The sequence below is a fragment of the Octopus sinensis genome, linkage group LG5 (genome assembly GCF_006345805.1).
Source record: "Octopus sinensis linkage group LG5, ASM634580v1, whole genome shotgun sequence".
NCBI classification, from domain to species: domain Eukaryota; kingdom Metazoa; phylum Mollusca; class Cephalopoda; order Octopoda; family Octopodidae; genus Octopus; species Octopus sinensis.
In genome coordinates this window covers 62,349,819-62,376,844 of record NC_043001.1, presented here as the reverse complement: position 1 = coordinate 62,376,844, position 27,026 = coordinate 62,349,819, and the positions used below count along the sequence as shown (strand labels likewise).

Genomic DNA, 27,026 nt, shown 5'->3' with positions numbered 1-27,026 from the left:
TTACCGTTTATGAGGTACCGTGTAAGAGTTCCATATCAAGAGGTTGCGTCTCGTAGTTGAGATTAATTGAATCACTCGTTGTGTTTATCTTTCTCTTGATATGAATACACTTCCAGATGTGTTAACTGTAGCCGTTTTTTCCGTGGTGAGATTTTCACCTAACCGCTATAGCTGAATCTGTAGTTGTCTTGTGTACAAATTAAATCTTCGATGTTTGGCGATGAGTTGTGTCTGTCGCTTGGTTTTCGCTGCGTCTTCATTATATATTCTGCTTGGTTATTTTTCTCTAGTTATAGATATCCTGTAACCGTTCTTTTCGTGGTGATATTTTCACACTAACAGTATGAGAGGTATCTGTAACATCTTGTATTAATGGTGGTCGCCTGCCTTTCGAACTGGAACTTGGTCGAGTATGCTCTGTGTGGTCAGAGGTTCGCCCTGAGAAGGACTTGAAACCTAAGACGAATACTTGTCTGAGAACCCTTGTTTTATAAGGTTTATGTGGCTCCCAATGAACTTCAGAAATGGAAAGCTGTGATTGGCTGCTTGGAACTATGGCGCGAAAATAAGCGGAGGCAAATCGCGTCACGCGATAACCAGCGGTGTGAACGTAGTAGAGACCACGTGTCAGCCAATCGAATTAGTGTTTACAACAATGTTGAACTAGCCGAAGATGTCTATAATCTCGAATGAAATTATTCTTAATACTCTTCTCAAACAGTGAAGATAGCAATGAGAGAACGATATTGCTACAGATGTATTTTCTCTGGTAGAAGCGAGAACAACCTGGGTATTGGAGGGCAGACGCTGGAGAAAAAGCTGCTTGAAATTTTTTTCTGGGAGGCTCTCATCTCCGAGAAGCTGCTTCATTCTACGAAGAAGCTGGGACGGCATTTTGTCACCCAATTCTTCCGATATCAGAAGCTGGTGAAGTCGTTTCTGTTGCGATTCGGAGGTTCTGTTTATCAGCGTGGTTTTAAAAGTGTCGTACGACACAGAACCGAGTGGTGCCATGATAAAATCACGGACAACGTTTGTTATTTCTGGCGACAGAGAACCGATAACATGCGAAAGTCGAGACGCATCGCTCAGTAATCTGAGAGGAAAACTGTGCCTCTATATGGTAAAACCATAATGCAGGGTCGTGGATCCAGAATGGTGGAATTTTCAAAGAAATCGCCGCTTGGAATGCCATGTCGATCGGAGGTATGATGTTGGCCGCTGGATTCTGTTCCGGGAGGGCCATTGTGTTCGTCGGAATTCTCAGGTGTTTCGTTGCCGGGTGATGTGCAAGCTGTAATTCTTCGACGCGGTTGATGAAGCTGGTTCCAGGGAAGGCGCAATTCGTTTGACGGGGTCACCAAATGTAGTGGATGTGTGTGTGTATTAATAAATACATAAACTGTTTCATGATTAAAAAGGGATTTATTTACATGGGTTATAAGTACACTACATAAAACTGTAAGCAAATGCTACGCATTGCTTGTATAGAACACATATTAAAGATGAATATGTTTGTGTGTGTGGGTGTGTGTGCGTGAATCATTCAGAACAGTAGCCTGTAGGCATTTCTCTGTCGTCTCCAAAACGCGGGGTGTCTGCTGATGTGTCAGCTCCGATTGTGTGTCTTTCACTGTTTTTCCCTTGTATTTATAATATCTCAAACAGCTAGAAAGATAGACATACTGCAACAGATAGACATACTAAGTAGGTCAGCGTTTGTCCAGTTGAACTTCGCCTGACATGGCTGAGGTCGCAGGTCAAAGGGAGATGATCAATCACTTTTTGACAGAACAAAGGATCTTTAAATTTCGCGCCTATACATGCATTGGTATTTGACGACCGATGATTCTTGGATTCGATTTCGAATCTAAGCTTAGAGAAGGAAGTGCTAACTCTCACACCCGTTACAAAAGTTCGCGTAATTTTTTGTTTTCATATTCGTTTTCTACATCTGTTTTTTTTAAAACACTTATTAGACTGTTTTTTTCTTTCTCGTTTTGGTGACCGGGCGTTAAACTAGATTCTGAAAGTTATGAGGAGGTAAAAAAAACGGATCATGTGAACTTTCCGACGTCCTCTCCGGTGTTTCTGTAAAATTTCCGTAAAAGATATCCATTTTCCTGAAAGTTATGAGGGGGAAAAAGAGGATCGTGTGAATTTTCCGATAGTACTCCCCACACTTCTTCGGAATTAATTCCCCCCACAAATTTCAGTTAAACTCTAGTTTCAGATCTTGTCAAAAAATTTTTTTTAATAGTGTAATATGTGTAAAACAATGTGTAGTAAACGAATATGAAGAAAAAAAATGCGCGCTGACGAACGGGGAGTGGAGAGAGAGGACTTGGAAAATTCACATCGGGAATGTTCCCAGTCCTCTCACCACTACCCCGTTCACCGGCGCATTTTTTTCTTCTTCTTTTCTTGGTGAAACTCGTGTGGATGTACTTCCTAAAATTTACCAAATTTTAAGTTTAATTGTACGATAGAGTTTGTAGAATACAAATTCGAAACATTTTCTGAAAATACCCAAAACTGAAAAAATTACGACCAGTGAAATGGTGTGCTTTGAACAGAACTCCATAGATTCAATATCCTAATTATGATCGCTTTTATAGTTTGTCCCAAACCACTCCATAATTTCTGTCTTTTACCTTCTCTGATGGGCAGTGTATTCTGCAAATCTGCTCTTTCTTCCTGTGTTTATTTTTTTGGCTTGCTTGTTAATGGAATGTTTCTCACTGTAAGAGTTAATAAAGCCCAAGAGTGTATTAATTACCTCCCTTGCTTATATCTCTTTTTACTTCAAAGGAAAGAATATAGAAAGACGCAGCAAATACAAAAATGGCAGCGGTAAGTAGTTTTTTTTTACTAATTTAATTTGTATTACGACTGTTTAAGAATTTAATTTCTTAGTAACTAAATTATTGCTTTTGTGCTTGTTATTTAAGATTCTTTGAATAAACAGATGTTACCACATGTTCTAGGTGTTTAAGCTTGTTCGCTTTACATAATTTGCGTTCTGCTGTTCAATGCATGCATGTCAAGACCTGAATGCTTTTGGTCAAGATGAATTTTTACTTCAACTTCATCGTAAAACCATTATAATTTTCTTTTACCGTATTAGATTTGAGGTTTATAGTTAATGTTTAGTTAGAATATTCTGTTTTTATATCAGTTATTTTTATTACAATTCTAAACATTCCATAAAAAAAAACACTAGAATTTTTTTTAGTTAATGTACTATGAGTTTACGAGACGAGAGTGCCCAAGCCGTCAATAATTTATTAAACTTTGTGATAATGACATTTTCGCTTAAATTTTTCCAGTATAATTACAGATTTCTGCCCATCGCCGATTGGATGATCATAACTTTCAGAAAAATGAATATTTTTTAATGAAATTGTCTACGAATATGTTATATCGTGTAGATTCCGAATATACAAAATGTTTTGGGGAAAGTGTTTTAGGAGGGGTGGTAGGGAATTTCGGAAAATTCACCGGAGTCCACTTCATTTCGTTTTAAGTTTCAAGAAAATGGATATTTTATATTGAAATTCTCTACAAATATACCGAGGACAAGAATTTTGGGGGAAAACAATTGGGGTTAATTTTGAGAACTGTTTCCCACTCGGGGGTGTTTCGGGACAAGTCCATATTTGTTTTATTTTCTCCGTTTTGTGCGTTTGTGCATCTGTAGATTTCTACACACATATGTAATTTAAAAAATTCAAATGGGGAATTATTTCATTCAATATCGTTTTTACTATAGAGATTATGTAACAAATTATACTTCACACTTTTATATTTAACTGTGCTTGTATTTTCCTTATTTTTACTTCTGGTATCTTTTGCCTTTTTATTAGAAACGTTTACCTGGGAATTTACTTAAAGTGAAAAAAAAAAAAAATAGTATTGATCACTACAGATACTCAGGAAATTGATTTTCTTGAATGCCTTGGAGGCTCATTTAGAGGTAGTGAATAATTTCTGCTACCTAGGAGACCAAATTAGTAGTGGGAGAAGATGTACAGAAATGTAATAGCTAGAATCAGAATAGCATGGAGAAAATTTGGAGACCTTTTACCTTTGTTGACAAGCAAAAGTTTCTTGCTCTGAGCAAAAGGAAGGTTGTATGATGTTGTATATGGATATGGTGGTGAGATGTGGGCCCTGAATGCAGAAGACATGCAAAGGCTAGAGAGGAATGAGGCTAGTATGCTCTGCTGGATGTGAAATGTAAGTGTACATGTTCGATAGAATGCTGGTGTATTGAGAGAAAAGTTAGGCATAAGAGGAATTAGATACAGTGTGCAAGAGAAGACTGTGCTGATTTGGTCATGTGATGCAGATGGGATGTCAACAGCTCCATAAAAAAGTACCAGTCTCTCAAAGTGGATGGAACACATTGAAGAGGGAGACCCAGGAAGACATGGGACGAAGTACTGAAGGATGACCTCTAGATGCTGAACCTCTTACATGGGATGACAAAGGACTGAGATACTTGCTGTACTCAAGAAGACCTATCCTCCACAGCATAAGTGTTTGAGCCATTCTCCTTGGTGATGAGGATTTGACTGCTAGTGCCACATTGAAGCATTCTTACGATGCCACATTAAAAGCACCCAGCATACAATGTAATATGGTTGGCGTAATGATGACCATCCAGCTGTAGAAACCAAGTCAAATCAAACTAGAACTTGGTGCAGCTCGCCAGCTCTGGCTAAACCATCCAACCCTTTCCAGCATGGAAAACATATGTTAGAGGATGGGATAATGTTGATGATTACATATACATACTGTGTGATATGAAATTCTACAAGTAATATAGCATTCAATCAATTAAGAGAGTAAGTATATATTATAATGATAAAAACCATAAAAAGTCTTGTGAGATTCAGCTACCCAGAGTTTCCTGGTTGAAATATTAATTTATTTTGCCTTTTATTAAACTGATAAAAAGAACAAGGTAGATCAGCAACTACATTCAATGCAATTAAAGTTTGAATGAGCACAAGTAGCTAGAAAAAGAGAAATCTAAGGGAGATAATTAACTCTGCCGGAAATATAATCAGTTTTTTGAATATCAAATAATTATGTAAACCAACACTGGAATGTGTTAAGTATCCAATGGTTTATCTTTAACTCTTGCTAAGATGTATTTTGTAAAATGGGGACATAAAAGTATCTTGCTCCTGGTATTTATACAATTAAAAGAAGTTTTTCAAGCAGGCATATGGAACATCAGGATCTTCCATTTGATGTTGTAGTTGATGTTCTTGCCCTTATTGTTGAGAGGGTTGTTGCATGTCTCTTCTAGAGTCATCTAAAGGTATAAAAGATGGTTGCTGTATCTGGATTTAAAGTTTTCTTCGACAATCCATATAAAACATTTCTTCTTTGTCCAGCCTTTGCCAAAGTTTGCTGATACCTATTCCTGATGCCTGCTCTAGAGACCATTTAGATTTATTGCTGCATGTGCATCAAGGACTGGTCTAAATCATCAGTTACTTCTTGATATAAAGCCTTTACAGAAATTGTGTTCTTATTAAACAACTTCCTATATTTATAGTTTCTGGGTATGTGATTGTCTAATAAAAAGTATCTTCTCCCGATATTTGTCCTCACATTTAGGAAGAAGATTGGGACAAATCATAAAATATTGTGGAACATATTCTGGGAGGTTACAAAAGATTTTATTAGTAAAGCTGCTATTCTGCAAAACCTTATAGTATAGGATCTCTGTGATGCAAATGATCATATGGTTTGCAATACTAACTTCAGGAAACTTGCCAGTCACCTACCGTTCTGGTAGACACACTAGCCAAATTGACTACATCCTCGCCAGAAAAAGGGAAAGATGGCTGCTTATAAATGCCAAAACCTCAGGCGTTTGACTGGTACTTAGTGACTTCAGGATCAGGGCTAAACGGATGCTCAGAAGATGACCAGCATGGAGGAGAAGGGTCAAAAAGCTTAAAGATCCTGTGAATGGACAGAGATTTAGAGACATATTACTCGAAGGGGATATAGCTTCACACAATGTAGAAGACAACTGGAGGTTTCTACGGGACAACCTGCTGAGGGCCACTGACCAGATCTATGAATGGTGCAAAGTCCCCTCTCAACACAAAATAATGTGGTGGAACAATGTTGTTGACAGGGTTATTAGAGAAAAGAAGCAGGCTTGGAAGGACTGGAAGAACGGTGGTAGCAGGGAATTGTATCAGACAGCCAGAAGGGAAGCTAAGAGACAGGTTTATTTAGCCAGAGGGGAAGCAGATAAGAAAAAATTTGCCAGTGTTCTGAGCTGTGAGGATGAAAGACTTGAGATATTTCGTGTTGCAAGACAGTGTGTGAGAGAGAATCGTGATGTGGTAGGAGAGAAGTGTGTTCGCATGGATGATGGTTCACTTGCGCTAAATGAGGATGCAAAGAGAGAGGTTTGGAGATGCCACTATGAAAGGTTGCTGAATAAAGAAAATGAATGGGATAAAGAGAGTCTGCCGAATGTCAACCCAACAGAGGGACCAGCCATCCGAGTTGAAAATTCTTTGGTAGTTAAAGCAATTAGAAGCATGAAGACAGGGAAAGCCCCAGGCCCATCAGGAATTACTGCAGAGATGCTCAAAATATCTGGCAGTGTCGGCTATAACCTAGTCACCCGTATAGTCAACAAGGTGATACACGGAGTCATACCCAATGACTGGTGTAGCAGCATACTAGTCAACTGCTACAAAGGTAAAGGTGATGCCCTAGATACAAATAATTACAGAGGTATCAAGCTGTTGGATCAGGTAATGAAGGTTACGGAGTGAGTCATCACCCAACTAATTAGAGAGAGAGTTAGTTTGGATGAGATGCAGTTTGGGTTCGTGCCAGTGAAAAGTACCACTGATGCTATATTCCTGGTAAGGCAGCTGCAGGAGAAATACCTAGCCAAAGATAAGCCCCTGTACCTGGCTTTCGTTGACATGGAGAAAGCTTTTGATAGGGTCCCCCGATCCCTTATCTGGTGGTCAATGAGGAAACTAGGGATAGATGAATGGCTGGTGAGGGCTGTGCAAGCCATGTACAGAGATGCTGTAAGTAAGGTTAGGGTTGGCAACATGTACACAGAAGAATTCAAAGTAGAGGTTGGGGTCCACCAGAGTTCAGTACTCAGCCCCCTCCTATTTATCATAGTCCTCCAGGCAATTACGGAGGAATTCAAGACAGGTTGTCCCTGGGAGCTCCTCTACGCTGACGACCTTGCTCTAATTGCTGAGTCACTATCAGAACTGGAGGAGAAGTTCCAGGTGTGGAAGGAGGGTTTAGAATCGAGGGGCCTTAGAGTCAACCTAGCTAAAACCAAAGTACTAATAAGTAGGAAGGTAGACAATCCACAAATGTCTTCAGGAAGATGGCCCTGCTCGATCTGTAGAAAAGGTGTAGGTAGAAACTCTATAAGATGTACCCATTGTAAGCTATGGACACATAAGAGGTGCAGCAATGTCAAAGGTAGGCTAACTGGGAAGATAGTTTTTGTATGTGGCAGATGCTCGGGAGCATTAACCTCCAAAAATCTGCAGAAAACAACTTCCGTCACTTTCCAGGGGGAAAAACTAGAAGTAGTTGATAGCTTCCGTTATCTAGGTGACCAAGTCAGTAGTGGGGGTGGGTGCGCTGAAAGTATAACTGCTAGAATAAGAATAGCCTGGGCAAAGTTTAGGGAGCTCTTACCTCTGCTGGTGACTAAAGGCCTCTCGCTCAGAGTAAAAGGCAGACTGTATGATGCATGTGTACGAACAGCCATGCTACATGGCAGTGAAACATGGGCCGTGACTGCTGAGGACATGCGTAAGCTTGTGAGGAATGAAGCCAGTATGCTCCGATGGATGTGTAATGTCAGTGTACATACTCGACAGAGCGTTAGTACCTTGAGAGAAATGTACCTAAGAAGCATCAGTTGTGGTGTGCAAGAGAGACGATTGCGCTGGTATGGTCATGTGGCGAGAATGGATGAAGATAGGTGTGTGAGAAAGTGCCAATCCCTAGCAGTTGAGGGAACCCGTGGAAGAGGTAGACCCAGGAAAACCTGGGACGAGGTGGTGAAGCACGACCTTCGAACTTTAGGCCTCACTGAGGAAATGACCAGCGACCGAGACCTTTGGAAATATGCTGTACGTGAGAAGACCAGGCAGGACAAGTGAGCCCAGCCCACTTATGAATGCCTTTCCTCCCTTGGACACAAAGACCTGTTGAGGCAAGTGAAGTCGATATAGAACCTCATCCGACAACAGGCACCCATGCCAACCCCCTTTGCTTGCGAAGACATGTTGGGGCAAGCGAAATCGAAATCGAATTGAACCAGCCAGGATCCCTGGTCTGGTGGTACGTAAAAAGCACTATCCGACTCGTGGCCGATGCCAGCGCCGCCTCCACTGGCTTCCGTGCCAGTGGCACGTAAAATACACCAATCCGACCGTACAACAGGCACCCATGCCAACCCCCTTTGCTTGCGAAGACATGTTGGATGTTGGGGCAAGCGAAATCGAAATCGAATTGAACCAGCCAGGATCCCTGGTCTGGTGGTACGTAAAAAGCACTATCGGACTCGTGGCCGATGCCAGCACTGCCTCGACTGGCCTCCGTGCCGGTGGCACATAAAATACACCAATCCGACCGTGGCTGTTGCCAGCCTCGCCTGACACCTGTGCAGGTGGCACGTAAAAAGCACCCACTACACTCACGGAGTGATTGGCGTTAGGAAGGGCATCCAGCTGTAGAAACATTGCCAGATAAGACTGGAGCCTGGTGCAGCCTTCTGGCTTCCCAGATCCCCGGTCGAACCGTCCAACCCATGCTAGCATGGAGAACGGACGTTAAACGATGATGATGATGATATATATATATATATATATATATATATATATATACACACATATGTATACATGCATATGTTCAGATGTATATATATATACATGTATATGTACAGATGTATATGTATAGATGCATGTGCATAGATGTCATCACCATCATCATTGTTTAATGTCCGTTTTCCATGCTAGCATGGGTTGGACGGTTCAACTAGGGTCTGGGAAGCCAGGAGGCTGCACCAGGCTCCAATCTGATCTGGTAGTGTTTCTACAGCTAGATGCCCTTCCTAATGCCAACCACTCCATGAGTGTAGCGGGTGCTTTTTATGTGAGACTGGCATAGGGGCCAGAGGAGACTGGCAATGGCCATGATCGGTTGGTGCTTTTTATGTGTCACCGGCACAGAAACCAGTCAAGGCAGTGCTGGTATCGGGCATGTTCAGATGGTGCTTTTTACATGTCACCGGCACGGGTATCACAACTACAATTTCCATTTGATTTTCATTTTGATGTTGATGTACTTGCCTCAATAGGTCTCCTCAAGCACAGCAGGTTGCCCCATGATCCAAGGTACTTTTGAATGGGCTGGGGCTGATTATGTGAAACTGGTGTAGGATACAGTCATGAACTCACTTTATTTGTCAGGTCTTCGGATTCACAGCATATCTCCAGAGGTCTCGGTCTTTCATCATTGCCTCTATGAGGCCCAACGTTAGAAAGTCATGCATCACCACCTCATCCCAAGTTTTCCTCTACCCCGGATTCCTTCAACTGTTTGGGAGTGGCACTTCTTCAAACAGCTCTCCTCACCCATCCGTAGTACATGACCATACCAGCACAAACGTCTCTCTTGTACGCCACATTCAATGCTTCTTATTTCTCTCTCAGAGCACTTTCACTGTCATGTGTGCACACTGACATTACACATCCAGCAGATGTTCCGGTGGAGGGGTGGGAGGGCGGGTTCACCTCGAAGGAACAACAAGGTTTAAGTTAATTCGTAGGGGAATTTCTGCAACAGAAATTACTGAACATCTAGAAACTTCGGGAATCGAGTAAAACATAATATAAATAAGAGAGAGAGAGAATATTTTGTAGGAAATTCTGGGGAATGGAATAATAACGGGATGACACTGAAATTAAAGGAGGGATTGAAAATGCATGATCTTAAGACAGACAGGAAGCCATGTATACAAGATAGCGAAATAAATGATAGAGAAACGGGATTTAGGGTTACGAATCAACGCTTAAAAATATGAATATGAATGACAGGTTGAAAGTTAAGTTCGCTTAGCTGGTCATTTTTTGGAATCAGTGTTTTGTCAGCAAGATGTAGATCGAGAAGAGGGACGAGATAAATCGAACACTGCTTTATAAAGAGTTAGGGGTTGGGTGGGGGGTTATCAGGTGGCAACATGAGGAAAGAGAGAGCTAAGGAACAACAGGTTTAATTCGTAGGGAATTTTCTGCAACAGAGATTACTGAACATCTAGAAAATTCGGGAATTGAGTAAAACATAATATAAATAAGAGAGAGAGAGAATATTTTGTAGGGAATTCTGGGGGAAAAGAATAACAACGAAGGAACAACAGGTTTAATTAATTCGTAGGGGAATTTCTGCAACAGAAATTACTGAACATCTAGAAACTTCGGGAATCGAGTAAAACATAATATAAATAAGAGAGAGAGAGAGAATATTTTGTATGGAATTCTGGGGAATGGAATAATAACGGGATGACACTGAAATTAAAGGAGGGATTGAAAATGCATGATCTTAAGACAGACAGGAAGCCATGTATACAAGATGGCGAAATAAATGATAGAGAAACGGGATTTAGGGTTACGAATCAACGCTTAAAAATATGAATATAAATGACAGGTTGAAAGTTAAGTTCGCTTAGCTGGTCATTTTTTGGAATCAGTGTTTTGTCAGCAAGATGTAGATCGAGAAGATATATACATCTGTACATATACATGTATACATATACATCTATACATACACACACACACACACACATATATATATATATACATCAAGTTTCAGAAAATTTCAAACATCAGTAATGCCACATGGAATTCGTGAGCAATGTTATCCCTTCTTGCATTTTTCCTTATGCCACATGTGAGAGAAGATTGCAGATGGTCTGCCTGTTCATCTCATATAATTGGGCAGACCACTGGTTCAATGACCAAATGTATAGAGCTGAAGATTATGCAGAGCTATCGCAAGCCTTACTACCGTACAAGACTGCTTTGAAATGCTTAACAAATCACTGGAAATGAGCCATCAAAACTAAACATCAGCAGAAGCAATCACTGCTGTGAGCAAGCAATTAAGGTTGTGCAAAAACAAAGCTAACCTGCCATTGCATTTCATTCTCTCTAATGACTTGCTGCAACTTGACTATTGACTAATTTGACTTTATATGACTTACCCTTTTATTGTTCTGGAATGTAGAATACAGTTCTTTTAACAGTTATGGATTAAACGTTTTGGATCTTTTCCCCTTTTTTGTTTATTATTCAAGCAGGGTTCTAGTTTTTTGGAAATTCACTGAAATGCAACCGAGCATAAAAATTTTAAAGTTAGTTATGGGTGAACTTTTTAAATCAAATACAGAAAAAAAAAGAACCTATTGATTTTCATTGTTTTCTAGCAAAAGCTCATCAGAATGTGATATAGGACTATGGAGTTGCAAAAAAGTTGTATCCCTATTGCTCACATATATATTGATTTCTGTACCCATGTTTCAGTTGACACATCTCTTTACACATATGAGGTGATATATTAACAAAAAAGCAGTCGCCCGGCGCTGCTCGGGTTTGTAAGGGAAATAACTATATAAGCATTTTTAGAGATGTAAAGTATAATAGCTATCTCAATATGGCTAACCACAAAGGGGGGGGTGTTACTGTAGTTTTTTACGTTCTGAGACTTAATACATTTTTAGAGAGTTACTTCCCTTATATAATAGCAAAGAAATGCATTAAAAATGGGGAAAAATGATGGTAAATTTTTTTTTAAATCGTAGACTCATGCTAATACCCAGAAGGGCTCGATATGAATCATGACTATAAGATACCCGCTTTTGGTTACACTGCACCGCAAAATGTGGGAGTAGTTAGGAATCTAAATCGTAGGAGACAGACACACAACTTCACTTTTATATATAAAGATGACACCCATAGCCAAAATCAACAATATTCAAGCATGAAATGTTAATATTTAAATAGGAGACAAAGAGACAGAATAAAAAACTGTAAAAATGCTTCTCTCACCTGTTTACCACCTTCTTGTCCCTAGTACATATATAAAATTTTTCATCAATCACCAGGCAGAGGCACAGTGGGTGGGGAGCAGTTTCAGTGCCACCTACTTTGAGAAGCATTGATCTGAAGAATTACTGAAATTACTGCTAGCATAATTTTAACTGTGAAGGGAAAAGCCAAGTTTCTGAAAATTTTAATAAGGTTATAATGTTTTGTTTCACTGACATCACTGACATCAAATATGTTGAGAGTGAAAAGATTTGTACCCATCAGTATTGTTTCATGTGTTTTTTTTATACTAGCTTGGGTTGGATAGTTTGATGGGAACTGCTAAGCCAAAGGACTGAGTCAAGTTCCAGTTTCTACCTTGGCATAGTTACTCCAGCTGGATCCCCATCCTAACACTGACTATTTTACAGAGTGCATGCTGGGCACTTTTTTGTAGCATCAGCACTAAAGAACTCACGAGAGAAGATGTCTCGATTGAGTGGAGGCATAGTATTGAGGGAGGTGAAAGTGTGATAGGACAGAAACGGGTATCTTGCCAAAAAGATTCATGGCTCCTTCAGCTGGAAAGAGAGAGATGGAGATATACCTAAAGGTACAAGGTGAATGTAAAAAATAATCAGGATAGAGGAACAAAAAGTGTGGGTGGGTAAGTTTACAAGAGTGTGAAAGGAGTGTTACAAATGGGGAGTGTGGTAGACACAGTAATGGTATGATCAATGATGAATATCAGTTTGTGGGAAAGTAAAGGAAATAGGAGTGGGTCAGGGAAGAGGCAGAAGTGATAAGGGACAGTAATAAGGAGACAATGTGAGTTAGCTGTGCTGTAGTTAGAAAAGTGATGGAGGGATGGATGATAGAAGATGAGTTGTGAGAGATGGCTTGACTGAATCTCAAGCACATCATATCACAACCATCTCAGACCATTGTCACCTTTTCTGTGAGGTTAGCTTTCACTAATTCATCTCATGTCTTCTTGGGTCTTCCTCTTCCCCACAAGTGTGTCTCTTAAAAAAAAAAAAATTGTAAGATAGTTAATTTCTTTCTTCAAAGCTAAGCACATTCTGGAAAGCTTACAAGTGAAATATAATTTAAAAAGAGAGATATAGAACATAATGCCACCATCATTTGCTGGTCTGTGTTTTTTTAAGGGTGTTGGGATGTAGTTAAGAGAACAGGAGAAAACAACAGGAAACTTCTATCATCTCAAGGTAGAGACCTTTATAGATACCTGTATGAGAAGGAATGTGAAGATTTTAGTTTGTATTTGTTTATGTAAGTAATTTGAAATTTTATATTATCATTTCTTTAGCCTACTGTGCAGAAAGTTCAAGAAATACGTGAAGTCACTAGAATTGAACGAATTGGTAAGTTAATTTATGTATCTGAACATGTAACGATGTTTTATATTTTAAATTGGAGTTTGCTGTGACAACCATATACCATTCAGGTATTGAGAAAAATCTTCCCATCATTCAACTAAAAATTCTTCAAGGCAGTGTCCCAGCATGGTCCACCTGTACTAAAAGATAAAGACCCTCCTCAGTCATGAATGACCATAGGATTGCACTTAGAAAGTTACCCTCCAAGGCACAAATCTGGGTAAAGTTGTTTATGGAAGACCAGTAGTCGCCTATGATCATGTTTGGACTTGTGTTAAGAGAAAAGCTGTTTTTGTCGTAAACTCATTTGCTCTAACATTTGCAAATGCCAAAACTGCAGGAAAGTAATCATATTCATAGACATATAAAAAAAATGTGCTTTTTTTCATTTGTGAATATTTATGCATTAGGTTTTCTGAAGACTATATACTCACTGATATAGAAGATCATGGAACTGTAAAAATATTGTAAAACTATCTCTATTTAACAATAAATTTAATTAAAAACAGTGTGACTTTATTTAAGTATGTTTTATGTTTTAATTTAATTACTTTGTTTTCTGTTGTTCCTTTCCAATGATAAATATTTATTTTTACTTTTAGGTGCCCATTCACACATTCGTGGTCTTGGTCTCAATGATGCACTTGAAGCAAGAGATATTTCCCAGGGGATGGTAGGCCAAAATGCTGCTCGTAAAGCTGCTGGCATCATCATGGAGATAATTAAAGTATGCTCAACAATTTCTAAAATAATATAGAATATTATGAAACTTCTACTAGTATCTAATTCAGTAATGCTTTCTTATGTCTGGAAGATAGATGGCTGGGCACAGGCATGGCTATGGGGTTGAGCAGTTTGCTTCTCAACCGTATGATTTTGGTTTCTGTCCCATTGGGTGGGACCTTGGCAAGTGTCTTCTACAATCAAGTGGCACTCCATCACATATGATGAAGAGGGTTCCAGTTGATCCAATCAATGGAACAACCTGCTCGTGAAATTAATGTGCAAGTGGCTGAGCACTCCACAGACACGTATAACCTTAACGTAGTTCTTGGGGGAGATTCAGCGTGACACAGAGTGTGATAAAGCTGACCCTTTGAAATACAGGTACAACAGAAACATGAAGATAGAGTAAGAGAAAGCTGTGGTGAAAGAATACAGCAGGGTTTGTCAGCCCCCCCCTTGCTGGATCCTCATGGAGCTTTAGGTGTTTTTGCTCAATAAACACTCACAACGCCTGGTCTGGGAATCGAGTCTGCTGCCCTAACCACTGGGCCATTGCACCTCCACAATAGCTCCAGGCTAATTAGAGTTTTGTAAGTGGATTGGGTAGATGAAAACTGAAAGAATGTTGTATGTTATTGGCTCTGTCTTGATATCATGCAATAAGTGTCACTGTCATACAAGTGCTGTCCTTTGTTTCCAATCTTCTATGCAAACTTGTCTGGTGATAGAGAAATATTGCTTTGCTTGGAAACAAGGGTGGGGTTTGGTGACAGGAAGGGCCATAAAATATTTGAACTGTGACAAATGCAAGCATGGAAAAGTGGATGTAAGAATGATGATGATATTTATTGTATAGAATAAACAGTATTTCTTGTGGCATTAGGATCTTATCTGTGTTAATAATTGCACTCATAAATTGGTTCATCCTATCTAAAGCATATTAAACTGTGAAAGAAGTGAAGGTGAAACAAGTTTGGAAAGTTATGAGACCTGCTAAAAAAGGTAATTATCTCTGCTGTGTAAAGTGATTAAATAAACCAAGATATTCATATTTAACCATTTAAACATTATGACCTATTTTTCCCTTGCAACCCCATTAACCTAAACTGTGGAATATGCTGTTCTGTGCTCTTGTACCCAATGTAGATTTTTACATTTACAAATAAGGACCTCTCACAACAACAAAGACATCCCAGTACTTCAGTTTTATCAATTTCCAGAAATTTTTAGCTACAAATAAGAAATAAATGCTCTTTAGATTACTAGAGAAACATTATTCAACAGGGTGCATAGCTTGGAGATCAGTGAGTCTCTCCAGGTCAAGCTTCTGCTTCCTCACATTCAGAAGTTATAGTTCTGGTACTACAGACATGTGATTAGAATGTTGTAGGAAAGAATTGCAAGACATATTCTTCAAGTCTAACCAACCAGTAGAAGACCTTGGAGTAATCCAATAATGAGATGGTTAGATAATATCCATAATCTCAGTTAGCCACATTTGGGAATTCAGCCAGGAAGTGTAATGACAGCTGCTTCTGATAGAATGCTGAGGACTCTACCCCAGTAACACTTCTAGGAATAGTAGATAGAGAATTTGAATGGATGGATGGATGGCTAATAGTTTTCTTTTATCAATTTTGGATATGTTAAAAAATCTTCATTATGGTAATTTTTAGCATTTTTGTTTCCCTTTATTTTCTCTGTCTTGAGTAACATCTAGGAAGGCTCTGTTGTACTATCCAGTTTTGTCTGCATTGAAAAAAATCAAGACTATCAGTTATCAGCAGCACTTTTTGCTTGGATAAAAAATTATTTGCAGAATTAAACTCTCTTGTTTAAATGCTCTGCTAAACTTTTGGCCTTCTCTGACAGAGTTGGTCCATATAGTGGAATATCTTTGGGTCTGGCTTTACTGAACCATTGGGGTAATGTCCTCTTTAGCAGCATCTTTTCTTGATCTTTGCCTAAATGTTTTTTTACAATTAGATTGGCATTGGATTAACATGCTCCTGTTATTTCAGTCTGAATATTTGGGATTCAGAACATGCCAATTTCTTTGCTGCATCTCTCTGGAACATCTTATAACTTTTTATACTAGTCAGCAATATGCAAGTCATTTCTTTTTTCTAAGTGGTCATGCTTCTTTCTTCTATTTTCTTTGAGCCACTGATGAATAAATGAGTTGAAAATAAATTTATATAAAAATTGGTCTTATTTTTCACAAAATTCGGAGAAAAAATATTATGCATTGTGATTAACTAGTTAATTTTACATTGTTTTGATCCTAAACGGTTTGGTATTTTGAAATTTCATACAGTTTTTTTTACATTTGTACACTCAGAGTTTATAGATGATATAGCACCACTGAGAAGATAGACCTATTTATGTATCAACAGATTTGCAAAGATGAAACTACTTTTACTATTGGTACACACAGTCAAGAGTACTCTTTGTAATTACAGGAAGGAAAAATTGCTGGCCGGTCAATTCTAATTGCAGGACAACCAGGTTCTGGCAAAACTGCAATAGCAATGGGTAAGTGTTTTTTTTTTCCCCTAAAGGTTTCATTGTACTGTTTTTTTTTTAACTGTTAAACATATTTGTCTACTTCTGTTTAAATGATATTTGCTTGAAAGCAAAACTATTATGAGATTAAACATGCAAATACTTGAATCATAAAATGTTGCCATAAAAAAGTTGATTTTTTAAAAACTGTATTTCAATATGTTTATTAAGATCAGACATAGAAGTGTCTCTATGAAAGGTTACTAAATGTGGAAAATGCATGGGAGAAGGAGAGTCTTTCAAATAGGAAACCATTTGAGGGACCAGCCATCAGATTTGATAGCAACATAATAAATAAAGCAATGAAGATTATGAAGACCAGGAAAGTCCGTCAGCCATCAGGAATCACTACAGAGATGATTAAAATATCTGGTGGTGTAGGATACAGCCTAGTCACCCATGTAGTTAATCAGGTTATTTAGGAAGGTGCCATTCCCAATGACTGGTGTAGTAGTATTATAGTTAGTTGCTACAAGAGTAAAAGTGATGCCTTAGATAGAAAAAACTACAGAGGTATCAAACTGCTGGACCAGGTCATGAAAGTTACAGAGAGAGTTATAGCTCAATTGATTAGGATTAGAATTAAACTACATGAGATGCAGTTTGGTTTTGTACCTGGAAAGAGTACCACAGATGCCATCTTCCTAGTGAGACAGCTGCAGGAGAAGTATTTGGTCAAAAGTAAGCCATTGTACTTAACTTTCATTGACCCGGAGAAAGCTTTTGACAAGGTCCCCTACTTTGTTATCTCGTGGTCTCTTTGGACATGTGATATGTATTAATGAAGACAGCTGTATAAAGAAGTGCCAAACACTGAAAGTAGATCGTACCCTTGGAAGAAGGAGACCCAGAAAGACTTGGGATGAAGTGGTGAGGACTGATCTCGGGTTGTTGGGCCTCTTGGAGGATATGACAATGGATTGAGATATCTAGCAATGTGAGGTTCTTGAGAAGACCCACCCATGTCTGCAAAACTGAGTTCTAGAACCATAAATTCCAGTATTCCATGTCAGCGAAACTGAGTTCTAGAAGCACTGTGTTCCACCCACCCACATGTAACAATAAAACTTTCCACATACCCTACTCCAACAAACCAAACTACATCTCTTCTTCACATTTCCTCTTCATGCACTAGGCTTATCTCTCATTCTCTAATCCTGTCCTCATGGCCTGGCTTACTGTATCATTGGTATCCTGTAGTTCCCTCTGTATACCTAGGTTTTAACCAGTCAGTACCCTTGGTATTGCTTCTTTGGCAATACCCTGTCACATATATTGTGATCTCCATACCTTGAGGGTATGCCATCCCATTTTTATTTTGATCCCTGTTCCTTGTAAGTATGCCTCAGCACTTTGCCACCAATTCTCTTTTGCTGTTTCCCCACTCTCTCTCTTTTTCTCTTGCTCTTCCCGCAGGCTGGGTAGCCATGCATCTCCTTTACAGCAGCACACTGCCCTCATTCTTGATCTTTCCCTCTCTCTGGCCACATAACCACATACGTCCTCTGCAGTAAGACATGTTTCTTCTCCTCTGCCTTTTTGTCATGCCTGGCTAGCTCCTGTCAAACTGTCCGACCCATCCTAGTATGGAAAGCGGACATTCGATAATGATGATATAGATATGTTCAGCACATTCTGAGACAAATACTAATCTAGTTGCCAATAATACACATTTAACTGGTTTGTCTTTATATTCAGGCATTTCCACTGATAATCTTTTTTTAAAAAAAAAAACAGGCATGGCTCAAGCTCTTGGAGTAAATACACAGTTTACCAGCATTGCAGGAAGTGAAATATTCTCTCTGGAAATGAGTAAAACAGAAGCTCTAACCCAAGCTTTCCGCAAATCTATTGGTGTTAGGATCAAGTAAGTTTTAAACTGATTGCTTTTAATTTGATGAATGGCACTATTGCTTTTGCTCTTAATCCTTTTGTTACTGTATTTCTGACCAAAATACATGCCTTATGTGTTTCAATTAAATTCTAAAATAATTGTGAATTTAAACTGGTTTCATAAAACAATTTGTTTTTATTTATCAACGTTGTAATTTTTGGAACACAATTTAAGAGGTTCATAAACAAATTTTAGTCTCAAACAGACTATAATTACAGATAAATTCAACTAAATATAAAATTATTCAGTTTTGTGTAAACATCAGCATAGTAAATGAGTTATTAGCTAATATTCAGTTAGGTATACAACAAAATTTTAATACCAAAGAATTGTGTACATTACTGGATTATCAGTTGCACTTAAATGCATGTAAGACAGGTGTAGTAGTAAAAGTGAAAATAGAATGAAATACTGGAATTTATCGTTGAAGAAAACTAGAAAATGAAATACACATACCAGTAACTAAATGAAATAAATATACATAAATGTACAGAAACATACAATAATGATTCACAGTATAAATTGATAACTTTGTCATGTACCTTGCAGATAAATTAAAATTACAGGTAAATAAAATATAAAAACTAGGTAAATTTGAAAAAATATAAAATCAAATCATCTATATATATATAAAACTAAGGATGTCTGTCTCTATGTGTGCATCAGTAAAACTCGAGAACTACCCAACAATTTTCATTCAAATTTTACACATGCCTTACTTAGGATCCATGCAGTGTTATGAGCCCCCAAAATTTTCAACTTCTTGCCTAATGTGAGCCCTGAGGAATCTCTTATCTCTTACACTATTTCAGTATTATGTGTCAAAATTGAAACAAAACATATCTATTGTAATGTGAGATTATACTTTCAGTTTTAAGTTTCACTATTAATACTTCCACTATATATACATACATACATATATATATATATATATATATATATATTATATATATATATATATATATATATATATATATATATACTAGCTGAAGGTGACCCGCTCTACGCGTGGGTAAGAGTGTGGTTGTTACTTTCTGTGCTTCCTTTCAGCACGTAAAAAGCACCATCCGAACATGGCTGATTATAGCGCCGCCTTGACTTGCTTCTGTGCCGGTGGCACGTAAAAAGCACCAACCGTTCGTTGCCGCTGCGAGCCCCCCTGGCATGAAAAAAGCACCCACTACAGTCACAGAGTGGTTGGCGTTAGGAAGGTCATCCACCTGTAGAAACACTGCCAGATCAGACAGGAGCCTGGTGCAGCCTCCTGGCTTCACAGACCCCAGTCACACTGTCCAACCCGTGCTAGCACGGAAAACGGACGTTAAACGATGATGATGATGATGATTCTCCGTATTTGTTTCTCTCTCCTTTCTCGCTCACTTTCCCACTCTCTTACTTTTCTTTTCTCTCGGACTCTCCCTCGCTTTCTCTTACTCTCTATCTTTATCTATCTCTCTCCCATTTATAAACAACAGAACATCTTGAGTAATTTGAGAAATAAAATATTTAGAAAGATCAATCAGAAATATGAGGCAGTGGCAATGCTTCAAGGCAGACAGCAAAACGCTAACATTTAAAAGGGACAGACGAACTTGTGAGCTGAATAAAAATAATAAAATATTGGAAACCAAAGTTTGAAGGGATAAAATCTGAGGATAGTAGAGTCACCATGGCTGGCATTTGTTAACGACGGACAGCAACGTAGTGACAGTTTAACGGCTGGCGTAAAATTTTGAACTTGATGTAAAAGAAAATTCGTAAACATCAAGTTTTGAAGTGATTCTTTCTCACGACAGTAGACTCACCATGGCAAGCATTCAAAACTTCTTTATCATGGACGGCAACACATTGACAATTAAAAGGCTGGCGCAAATTTTTTAGCTTGATGTAACAGAGAATTCCTAAACACCCGCTCCTTGAAATTTTAATCCCCTTCCAGCCCCATTTAGACCCCTTTTCACATTTTGGTTAATATAACCCGATTTCATTCGGGTCTACTGGGGCCACATTTTATAAGATGAGGAATTTTGTCCTAGAGGTGACGCCTTTCATTTGAGGAAAAAAATAGTAGTCATGCAAACTTGCCAGCACTTTTAACATAGGTGTGCATATTTTCAGCTGAATCGACCGACTACATAATGCACACATTATATATATATATATATATATATATATATATATGTGTATATATATGTGTGTGTGTGCACGCACGCATTATATATACAAATGTATACAAATGAGATATATATCTGTATAAATTAAATTAGAGATAAAACCACTAATAGGCAAATCAAACAGTGAAAAACCAAAAACAAAAATATAATATATAAAATATATAAAATATAAAATTGAAAAATTTAAATTATTTAAATTGAAAATAAAAATTATTAAATTATATTTATAATTTGTTTAAAAATATATATAACTATGAAAAAGTATGAAAAAGTTTAATATACATAAATACAGATATATACACTTTGTATATATACATTATATATACATATTTATATATAGAACACACACACACACACACATACATTATATATACATATTTATATATAGAACACACACACACACATATATTATATATACATATTTATATATAGAAGACACACACACACACACACATTATATATACATATTTATATATAGAACACACACACACACATACATTATATATACATATTTATATATAGAACACACACACACATACATTATATATACATATTTATATATAGAACACACACACACACATACATTATATATACATATTTATATATAGAACACACACATACACATACATTATATATACATATTTATATATAGAACACACACACACACACACACACACACATACATTATATATACATATTTATATATAGAACACACACACACACACATACATATATACATATTTATATATAGAACACACACATACATTATATATACATAGTTATATATAGAACACACACACACACACACACACATACATTATTTATACATATTTATATATAGAACACACACACACATAAATGAACGCAAGAATATCTGATTCATAATATTTGTTCTCATGCTCGTGTGTTGTTCGTGACAGACAGATACATAAAAGAACGCCGCCGAAGTGATGGGAAGGTAGGAAACAGAGTTAGTGAAAAAGAGAGGAAATAGCGAGAGTGACAGATACTTTAAATAATGGTAGTGGAATTGTGAAAGTTATAAATGAAGAGGAGTGGGAGGGTACTGGAGGAAATAGCGTGAGTGAGGAAGATGGCCCCTAGCAACCACACCTTTTAAGATAGGGATTTCTAAGGTAGTCCACGAGCTTCGTCACCTCATTCTACATGTCCCTGTAAATTTTGGAGCGAATCGGACGGGATGTAGTGGCATTGAAAGCGATCCAAGCGGTAAAAACGCATTTCAGTTTTATATATAGAGATTAGTTCCATTTCTATTAGTTTCACTATGTATTTATATACTTGTTTGTGTGTGTGTGTGTGTGTGTGTGTGTGATATATATATATATATATATATATATACATATATCTTTGTATATATATATATATATATATATACATATATCTTTGCATATATATATATATAATATATATATATATATATATATATATATATATATTTGTGTGTGTATATATATATATATATATCTTGTGTATATATATATATATATATCGTTGTGTATGTGTATATGTATATGCGGGCGGGTGGCACGTAAAAAGCACCCACTACACTCACGGAGTGGTTGGCGTTAGGAAGGGCATCCAGCCGTAGAAACACTGCCAGATGTGACTGGGCCTGATGAAGCCTTCCAGCTTCACAGACCCCATTTGAACCGTCCAACCCATGCTAGCATGGAGAACGGACGCTAAATGATGATGATGATGATGATGATGATGTATATATATATATGTATATATGTATATGTATATAAATATATATATATATATATATATATATATGTGTGTGTGTGTGTGTATATTTACAAAAAAATATGAAGATGGGTGTGTAAACAACAAACAGATGTATTAGTTTAACGCTCGGGGAGTGAGAAAGTCTTTTACATATGTATGTGTATATGTATATATCTATGTGTGTGTGTGTATATATATATATGCTCTCCCATGTTCTCAATTCCTTCAAAGTAAGAAGTCCTTATCCTTCAGCACCTCTTGGATCTGAGGTCTGATGAAGATGCACTCCTAGAGCTTAGTAGATACAGAGCTGAGAACGGTGCACAAATGTTGGAAGGCAGTACCATTTTTGTCCATGGCCTTCATGAAATTCTTCATTAAACCAAGCTTGATATGAAAAGGAGGAAGAAGCACCTTGTTCATGTCCACCAGAGGATTTTCTTGGACATTGTTCACCAAGCATAAAAGTGCTCCTAGATCCCCAATCCTTCCGCTTATAGTGCTTGGACACAGCTCAACTGTCCCAGAGACAGGGAAAGCAACAGTATTTTGTGAAGCCTGCTTGCACACCCATAAGGAGCTCAGTGACCTTGAGGTCCCGAGAGAGACTTCACTGATACTGGTTGTACTTGACAGCTTCCAAAAAGAGCTCCATATTGTCATATGACTCCTTCAGGTGGGCTGAGTAGGCAATGGGAATGCTGGGGTAAGTATTCCCATTGTTCAGGAGCACAGCCTTCATACTTTGCTTGGAAGAGTCTATGAAAAGATGCCAGTCTGTGGAATTGTGTGTGAAACCAAAGGTGAACAAGCCAGAGACATTTGTGCAGTAGCACAACCTCTTTTCCATGTCGAAGAATGAAGCAAAGTTCTGGTTCCATGTCCTGAAACTGGTGATCCTTACATCTGCCTTGACCAGGTTCCACTGCTTAAGCTAGGATGCCAGGAGCTCTGACTGTTGCATAGATCACGGCAAAGTCATTCATGTCTTCCTGCATGATTCAGTGGGGGTCATTGTCACTTGCTCCTGAATAAATAAAGACATTGTCTTCAGAAGAGATTGACCTGGCAGAATCTTCCTCTGAAGGCATTTCTTCATCTGATGAAGGAAGAAGATCCTTGTTTGCTGGGAGTGTAGAAACAAGGAGATCTTGAGTGGGGAAATAACAATCATCTGCATGGCTTCGTGGCTCTTTCCAGACCATTGGGACAGCAAAGTTGATGGCTGCTTTCTTGCTGTTAAATTATGCAGTTAGTCCATTGTAGCAGGGTTTACAACAGATGTGGGGTCCAGGATTTGTCCTGATCTCCAATTTTACAGTCAAAATAATGAAAGTAAGCAGTTTTCAGGAGGGAAGTAATTGTTTGGTGCTGTACAACTGTTGTGAAATCCCCCAACATGTAGCAGAATAAATTTGCCTTGTTGATGCATCCTGTATTTTGAAGTACCTGAAGCCATTGTAGAGATATGTGTCACAAAAATCTGGAAAACAAAATAAAGTTTGATCATATATATGGTTACGGGAATTGATGCAAAATCATAACAATATATATCTCAAAAACTAGAAGTGATGAGTGGAAACTGGTTTTGTATCTGAAATCAGCATCCCAAAATTAGGCTGGAGCAACTATTTTTATGTTTGCCTCAATTTCTCTGTGAACCAGTGTAATTTGATACTTCTGTAATACTATTTCCTTTTACCTTTGCAGCAGTTAACCATAATGCTGCTATACCAGTCATTGGGTATGACACCCTGTACAACCAGATAAATGATGTGGGTGATTTGGTTGTATCCTACTCCACCAAGCATTTTAAACATCTCAGTGGCAAGTTCTGATGGACCTGGGGGTTTTCTTAACTTTGTATCCTCAACACTACTATTTTATCTATTTTTTCCCCAGCCCCACTCTGATTACTCCCACCTATTCTTCTATAACTTTAAATACCCATGTAGTCCCTATGAAGCAAAAAACTTATTCTGGGTCCTTCTCTCATACTTTAACTGCTTATTTCCTTGCATACAGCCACCTCCCTCTCTACTTTACTTCTACTCAGTCAAATTGTTTTTTTTTTTTGCAAGCTATATGGCAGCTTCATGGAAAAAAGTACCTAATACCACTATGAAGCGTTGGTGTTTGGAAGGGCATTCATCCATAGAAGCGATGCCAAAGCAGCTGATATGGTACTTAGACATGTCAGATCCTTTCAAACTGCATGGAGGATGAATGTTAAAAGATTTTGAAAATGATGATGTATGTTTTTTATGAGTCCGTATTTGTTTACACCAAAGGAAAAAAAAACTCTGCTGTTTATGTTTACTGAAACCAGTAAAAGAAAATGAGATTATTCATAACGGTTCTGTTCTTTTTAGCACAGACATGATCTGATAGATTAGCCAAGTCATCTGATAAAAATATATGAAGACTTATTTATCTTCTGAATGTATTTAGAGAAATTTATTTTACTATCTTGCTGTCTTCTTTTTAGAGAAGAAACAGAAATCATTGAAGGTGAAGTTGTTGAAATTCAAATAGATCGACCAGCCACTGGTACCGTAAGTATTTGATGTAATGCCAGTTCAAAAAAGCTAAAATTTACAATGTCATTGATGTATTTAGTAAAGTTACTTTATTAATTTTTAAAACTTAATTTTATACTTGGAAATTTTCTGTACATGGCAAGTTGTTTTTCTTTACACACTATACAATATGAAAATTTTTTCTTTTATTATCAAAAAAAATTGTCATTAATTGGTGGTCCTGGATTTGGTTCTACTGCTGCACAACACCTTAGGCATATGCTTTTACTATAAACTTCAGTATCACCATCATCACCATTTAACGTCTGTTTTCCATGTTGGCATGGGTTGGATGGTTTGACAGGAGCTGGCCAGCTGAAGAGCTGCTCAGGCTCTGTGTCTGTTTTGGCATGGTTTCTCTGACCGGCTGTCCTTCCTAATGCCAACCACTTTTCAGAGTGTACTGGATGCTTTTATGCATCACTGGCATGGGTGCATTTACATGGAATTGGTATGGGTGCTTTTTATGTGGCACCAGTACCCACGTACCTAACCAACGTTATGAATGATCAGCTGGAGAGGAATGCAGGGGATAGCCTGTATGCAAGGACAACCATGCTTTTACTTGACATGTCTTTTCAAGCACTACAAAACACCAGGAGTCTTGGTCCCTTATCCCCTCTGTGAGTCCCAATGCCCAAATCATTTCTCATCACTTCATCCCACGACTTCTTGGGTCTACCCCTTCCACATGTTCCCTCTACAATTAGAGATCAACACCTCTTGATGCAGCTGTCTTTATTCATATGCATTACATGGCCAGTCTTCTCACATACACAGCACATCTCATTCTTTGTACACCCAGTTTTTCTCTCAAATCACTTACACTGTCGCACATGCACACTGACATTACCCATCCAGTGGAGCATACTGGCTTCATTTCTTTCAAGCCTTTGTATGTCCTCAGTAGTCACAGCCCATGTTTCACTGCCATGTAGCATAGCCTTTCATACACAGGCATAATACAACCTGCCTTCCTCTCTCAGAGAGATTCCCTTTATTAGTAACAAAGGTTGTAGCTCTCAAATCTTTGCACATTTTCTTATTCTAGCAGCTTTGGTTTCGGAACAATCTTCCCCACTACTAACTTGGTCACCTAAGTAACAGAAGTTGTCTACTACTTCTAAGAATCCCCACTGACATTTGAGGGAGTCTATTTATTGTACATTCCTGGTGTTTAATGTATCTCTGCCACATGTAAAGACTACTTTCTCTGTTAGTCTTCCAGTGATATTGCTGCACCTCTTACATGTTCATAGCTTGCACTGGGTACACTTTATGGAGGTTCTCCCAACACCTTTTCATATCGAGTGTGGTCATCATTAGGCAGGCTCTCCTTCTCCCTACATTTAGTAACCTTTCGTAGTGGCACTTCCAAGCCGCCTTCTTTGTAGAATCACTAGCTGCATTTGAGCCATCATCTATGTGAACACATTTCTCTCCTACAACATCACAATTTTCTCTGACACACTGTCTTGCAATCTGAAACACTTCAAGCCTCTGGTCCTCATATCACAGAACATTGGCAAACTTCCTCCTTTCTGTTTCTCCCTTAGCTAGGCATACATGTCTTCTAGCCTCCCTCCTAGTTACCTGATATAGTTCTCTGCTACCACCATTCATCCAGTCCTTCCAGGCCTGTTTCTTCCCTCTGATGGCCTTGTCTACAACATTGTTCCACCACCATGTCACCCTAGGTCTTGTTGGGACTTTGCACCAGTCACAGATTTGGTCCATAGTTCCTTCTCATTAAATTTTTCAATTAGAGTGTCCCGAAATCTCTGACTATTTAAAGGATTCTTAAACTTCCAAATCCTTGG

At 38.1% G+C, this 27,026-nt stretch overlaps 1 protein-coding gene across 1 annotated transcript in view; it reads left to right on the top strand.

Annotated features, from left to right (window-relative positions):
* Positions 1 to 2,805: 2,805 nt before the first annotated feature.
* LOC115212068 (ruvB-like 2) overlaps positions 2,806 to 27,026 on the top strand; it is a 65,381-nt gene continuing 41,160 nt past the window's right edge. Inside the window, exons 1-6 of the mRNA XM_029780877.1 lie at positions 2,806 to 2,853; positions 13,447 to 13,501; positions 14,119 to 14,243; positions 16,705 to 16,777; positions 18,545 to 18,674; positions 25,116 to 25,182. Of these exons, the coding sequence (XP_029636737.1) occupies positions 2,845 to 2,853; positions 13,447 to 13,501; positions 14,119 to 14,243; positions 16,705 to 16,777; positions 18,545 to 18,674; positions 25,116 to 25,182 (459 nt within the window). The 5' untranslated portion in view covers positions 2,806 to 2,844. The remainder of the gene's footprint in view (positions 2,854 to 13,446; positions 13,502 to 14,118; positions 14,244 to 16,704; positions 16,778 to 18,544; positions 18,675 to 25,115; positions 25,183 to 27,026) is intronic.